This window comes from Garra rufa, chromosome 1, assembly GCF_049309525.1.
Source record: "Garra rufa chromosome 1, GarRuf1.0, whole genome shotgun sequence".
NCBI classification, from domain to species: Eukaryota; Metazoa; Chordata; class Actinopteri; order Cypriniformes; family Cyprinidae; genus Garra; species Garra rufa.
Window position 1 is genome coordinate 45,518,072 of NC_133361.1, and position 6,173 is coordinate 45,524,244.

The 6,173-nt window shown below is 34.0% G+C and overlaps 1 protein-coding gene across 1 annotated transcript in view; it reads right to left on the reverse strand.

Moving 5' to 3' along the window:
- Window positions 1-5,948, reverse strand: part of kcnh4a (potassium voltage-gated channel, subfamily H (eag-related), member 4a) — a 47,252-nt gene extending 41,304 nt beyond the window's left edge. Inside the window, exon 1 of the mRNA XM_073841459.1 lies at window positions 5,325-5,948. Coding sequence (XP_073697560.1) covers window positions 5,325-5,400 — 76 coding nt within the window. The 5' untranslated portion in view covers window positions 5,401-5,948. The remainder of the gene's footprint in view (window positions 1-5,324) is intronic.
- Between the last annotated feature and the right edge of the window lie 225 nt (window positions 5,949-6,173).

The window sequence follows — 6,173 nt, forward strand, 5'->3', positions numbered from 1 at the left end:
ATTTATTTAATCGAATCGTGTGTTTGTGAATTCACAATAGCATTATGCTTTATTAAGATTTTTAAATGGGTTTAATATATCATGTAGCCTATGAAAACAGTCTAATAATGCATTTCATAGTTTCTCGTCTGTGAAATGCACCTCTTCCGGTATTTTTCCGGTTACTCAACACATGCAAAATACAATTGAGGATTTTTTAAATTTGAGTACTCTAAATAAATTGAGGAATCATGACAGCCCTATTACATTTTAAAGTATATTTTTAATATGCAGCCTACACTTTAAAAAAATAAAGGTGCTTTAAAAGGTTCTTCAAGCGATTCCATAGAAGAACCATTTTTTGTTCCACAAAGAACCATTCAGTCAAAGGTTCTTTTAAAGAACCATCTCTTTCTTTTTATAATTTGAAGAACCTTCTTTCACCACAAAGAACCTTTTGTGAAACAGAAAGCTTCTTCAGTTCTTTATGGAACCATTTAGACAAAAAAAAGGTTCTTCTATGGCATTGTGAAGAACCTTATTTTGTGTAAGAGACTTATTCAAAAACATAACTTTTTAATATTAATGTAAAAAAAAAAAGTTATGTACACCACTTTTGCCTTGATGCATACTAGTGTGTTTCAAACTTCTACACTTGATTTTCTAAAGTCTTTAAGGGTTTAAATTAATGCCACTTGACTATATTCAGGTGTAATAAAAAGTTTAAAAACATTTATTTCCTCAAAACCAAAACATTCAGGCTATTCATGATATAGACAGTTATACCTGATCGATACAACAGTTTTAATGAAGCACCAGCTAAAAAACACAACATCGATCCTTTAAGGCCTTGTCAAGCACCTCTCTGTTCTAATAATCCTCTCCAGATCTTTACTCTGCCGCAGCTAATTAAAAGTGATTTAAGCGATTATGAAGAAGGAAAAAAAACAAGAGAGAGAGAGAAAGAGAGAGGAGTGGTGATACCGAGGCATACAATACTCCACGTCACGTCTCTCACTCGCACATGTACATACTGACGCTCAATTTAGACAGCCAGTGCTGCTTAGGACGGGTGTGACACGATAGCAGGAGGTTGTTCTGAGAAGTGAGAGAGCAAATGGTCAGCGTGACATTTCATAGTGTGAAAATCTGTCCCCAGGAACGGCAGAGGGAATGATTCATATGATTTATATGATTGGCTGTACAGTGAGTTAAGGACATTCCTTTTGTTAAGAGCATCACACAGAGACATTTTCCCCTGCGTTCCACTTACACACAAAAAAGCAATGGCTAACGAGGAGAGAACGAGAGAAAGTAAAAGCATTTTGCTTATTTTTTTTTTAGGAAAAATGGCTATCTATGTTTCTTCTTGTAGAGTGGATGCTGTCATTGGTTTGTAATTTTTTTTTATTTCAATAGCCTCGTCACACAGAAGTGCTGAGAGGGTAAAAGGCTACTGATGAAATCTCCTGAGAGCTCATTAAGAGACTCCTTACAGTCTAACCTGGAAGTGACTGACACCAGATGCTTCAATGTATCTGATTTTCAGCCTAGGTGAAGATGGTGTGAGTTCTTATTAGACCAGAACAAGATTTTTAGTGACTGTCTGTTTGAAACGCAAAATTGTACCCAGATCATAAAGTGAAAAGTCTATATGGTCCTTTTAGACCAAACTTGATGTGAAAAAGCAAAACGAGTCACCTATGAATGGTGTTTTCACACCAATAGAGTGAAATGTATATGCGGTGGGCTGAATGAACCACAAAATGGCTACACGTGCGGCAGATAATGCAGGTAAAGCAAGTTTAACATTTCAAAGTGAATCCAGTTTGAATTCATTTAATTTTTTTGTAGTGTAAACAGTCTCACAAACCTGATTCAAACCACATTGACATGTGGTTTCAAATCTTATGGTTTCAAATCACATTGACTGACACGGAAGAGAAGAAATGGTTAAATACAGTTGTTATTTTTGTTGTCTTTCCACACAAAAAGTCAAATACGACGGGTTAAATGCGCCCCAGGGTAAAAGGTGCCTTTCATATTATTTTCCTCTAATGGCAGAAAAACGTGGCGTAGCACTTTACAAAACATCCGCTTTTCAAGATAAACGTGCAATTTTGTTCGATCCTTGACGCGATTGCGGGCAGCAGCACAAAGTCGATTCTGTGCAAACTTGATCTAATATTTGATGTTTTTAAAAATGTTGTAGATTTAAGTAGCAAATGTGAATCGCTTAAATTCTTGAATATATCTTGAGACAAAGGTCTTAATGATTTTTAGTTTTGTTTAAGATAATTAAAGCAGTTTTTCAAATATCAAATGAGTATTTAAAAGTATAGTATTTGGGGTAAAAAGCCCCCCACTGTTGGGGCTAAAAGGCACAATAATTAACATTATATTAACAATTAAACAGAAGGCTGACTGTTCTATTTGTTGACATGACATTGTTAGATTCAGATGGTAAATGTCAGATATTAGGGTTTATGTTGGGTTTCCATCCTAAAGATAATCACCATGTTTAGAATGAAACCATCATATTTAAAAACATGCTATTAATCATATCATATAATAAAATATCATTACTACTGTAAATCTATATTAAACTATGGGATCTCCTTCAAAGCTTTCAAAATCTTTACATTTTAAAATGATTTTGTTTCTGGATTTTAAAATACAAGTTTTATTTTAACAAATTTTAATGACAGCACATTTATTAAACAAAAAATATTTTATTTTTATTATTGTTTTGAACAAGTATTAACTCAGACATTATTTAAAAATGTTTTTTAGCTTAAGTATTGGTATCAATACTGCCTTTTACCCCTTGACACCAAGATTTTTAACAAATTAAATGATTTATTTTCACACATCTATTGCTCCATAAATGTTCAGTACAAACGTATATATATTTTCTGCAATCATACACTTTGGGCACAGTGAAAAGCACATTGTTTTCTTAGGGTGTGCCTTTAGCCCCATTGTACCCTATTTTCAGAGCATAACATTACGGTTGAACCACTAATGTCACATTAACAACTAAATTTAACAACGTCCTTACTACCTTTCATAGTACTGTTGCTGTCTATGCAGGGTTAGAAAGCTCTTAGGTTTCATTGAAAATATCTCAATTTGTGTTTTGAAGATGAAGGTCTTTCAGGTTTGGAATGACATGAGGGTGAATTAATGACAGAATTTTTTTTAAATTTTTTTGGTAAACTATCCCTTTAAGGTACGACTATGAACCTTTTAGAGGTAAATAAGGTAGGTGTAACTGCCGCAGTGAAAGTCTCAGTCAGTCCTAAAAATGTATTTTGAAAAAGTGTTTAGTAACCTAGATGACTAGATGTAATGAATAAATTCAGTTTTTTACACCATATCCTGTATTGACGAATCAGACTATAACACACTTACTAACACCATTGTGTCTGTCAGTTCAGGGCAGATAAATTCAACACTTCAGCACACTATCACACATTCAAGGTTTAGTCATGCCCACCTTCATGGCTTTAGTGTGCTTTGAGTTCTCTTGACAGACATGATGGCAGGTAGAGAGGGAGTCAGGGCCACTTATACAAAATGATCCCATCATCTATTGCCCTCCATTATTTGTTCACCCATATTTGCACAGAATTGTAGAGAATAACTCCCACACTACTGAACACCGAGCACTGTTCTTGAAATGAATAACTCTTCGGGTTTTTTTCAAGTAGTTCTGTTTGCAACTGTAAACACACAAACACTCAAATACAACAATTCGGCCTATTTATCCACATAACAAAGAAGACTCCAGAACATAACCAAGTACAAATTCAAAAGATGAAACAACATGTCTCTCATCTGACCTTCTGCCACTAAAATAAGACATTCAACCTTCAAGGATGGCAACATTTCTGTATGAGACATACACTCTTAAAAATGAAGGTTCTTTATTGGCATCAGCACTTCTATGAACATCTATGGAACCTTTCAAATGCAGAAAAGGTTCTTCATAGTCGAAAAAAGTTTTTTAAAATGTTCTTCAAAATGGTTCTTTTAGAAACTGTTCGCTGAAAGGATATTCTGTATTTTGCATTCAAGCATTATGATTCTAATCTTTTACTTTTTTTCACTTCATAACTGTGGTAACATCATCTCATTGTTTAAAATGTATATATTTGAAATGTATGTATTGCCTTAAAATGACTGCAAAATATTTTATGAGCAAAAAATCTTATCTAAAATGTAGTCTAGCCTTTGCACACTATTTATTATTTACTATTTGTGACCCTGGACCACAAAACCAGTCTTAAGTCGCTGGGGTATATTGCAATAGCCAAAAATACATTGTATGGGTCAAAATTTTTGATTTTTCTTTTATGCCAAAAATCATTAGGAAATTAAGTAAAGTTCATGTTCCATGAAGATTTTTTGTAAAATTCCTACTGTAAACATATCAAAATGTAATTTCTGATTTGTAATATGCATTGCTAAGAACCTAATTTGGACAACTTTAAAGGTGATTTTCTCAGTCTTTTTGATTTTTTTGCATCCTCAGATTTCTGATTTCAAATCGATGTATCTCGGCCAAATATTGTCCTATCCTAACAAACCATACATCAATAGAAGCTTATTTATTGAGCTTTCATATGATGTATAAATCTCAGTTTTGTCAAATTTAACCTTATGACTGGTTTTGTGGTCCAGGGTCACATTTATTGATAACTTAACACAGTATGGTTATATTTAACTAAAACAGTAACACTTTACAATAAGATTAATTAGTTAGTTAACTACATTAGTTAAAATGAACTAAAATGAATAATATTTCTACAGCATTTATTAATATTGAATCTTGGTTCACATTATTTTTAACATTTACTAATGCATTATTAAAATCATAAGTTGTTTGTTAACATTAGTTAATGCACTGTGAACTAACATGAACTAACAATGAACAACTATTTTTATTAATGTTAATAAAGATTAATAAATGTATCGTTCATTGTTTGTTCATGCTGATTAATAAATTAACTAGTTTAAGTTAACAAATGACACCTTATTGTAAAGTGTTACCACTAAACTTAATTTCGATAAAGTTGAAATAAAATATAAATATCAGATCATTATTATTATAAAATAAAAATAAAAATTAAGAATAAAAAAATTTCAACAAAATTACTTCAACTAAAATGTAAATGACAACTGAAAAATAAAAGCTAATTCAGAGTATTAGTAAATATTAACACTTGAAACTCCTTTAACATTTTATATATATATGAGGTCAGAAGCTGCATGAGAAAGCGTTTGAGAGTCTCTGAGGGTGAAAGCTCTGACAAAGATTGGGAAAAAGCAGAATTACTCACGTGTGCCATCAAAGCGCTTGGCGATGGTGTCAAGAAAGGTGTTCTGAGGGGCCAGGAGCCCTTTCATCACTGGCATGATGACAAATCCTCAGACCTCCATCACATTAGAGAACAGAGAACGAGGGAAAGTAGAGAGGTGAGATGATTTCGTCCGAAGTTCAAACTGTGCTGGTGGCTGGCTTACACAAGGTGCTAATGGCTGTTTGTTAAGGACCGTGTCAGTTCAGCTGAAAGCCTTATGCAGCAGTTTCACTCCAATCAATGTCTCTACTTTAAAAAGCATGTTGTGCGCTAATCAAATGCTACAGTAAGGAAACAGGATGCATTCTTGTCGCCCAGCAGTCTGTGGTCTGGATGGTTAAGTTTGTCTAATTTGTGGTGATACACTGCTCACTTTCTAGAGCCCGTCAGTTTGGTACATCTGCTCTGCTCTGCTCTCTCTCTCTTCAGTGAAAGAGCGGGATTTTCTGTCAAAAGGCTTCCATCTCCTTCCTTTGTTGCTTGTGTTGTGTCTGTTCAATGCCTCCCCTCAGTCTTCACACAGCTTGTCCGCACTTCTCTTTTTTCTTTGAATTCCTGCTCTTTGTTGTTTTTTTTTTTTTTTTTAGGTTGTCCAAATAGGGGGTCAGATGATTTTGTGCATCCTTCCCTTGCTTTTCATCTGTTGTGTCCTCTCTGAGGCAGGTGCACAATCTCTACTGCATCTCTCTTCCACTCACTGCTATCTCTCTACTCTTCTGTCCCTCCCTCTTTCTCTCTCGTTCTCTTTCTCTCTCCCACTCTCTTTCAAAAGGAAGAAGCACAAAGAGTAACAATGGAGAAAAAAAATGGCACAAGTAAATCACAGTG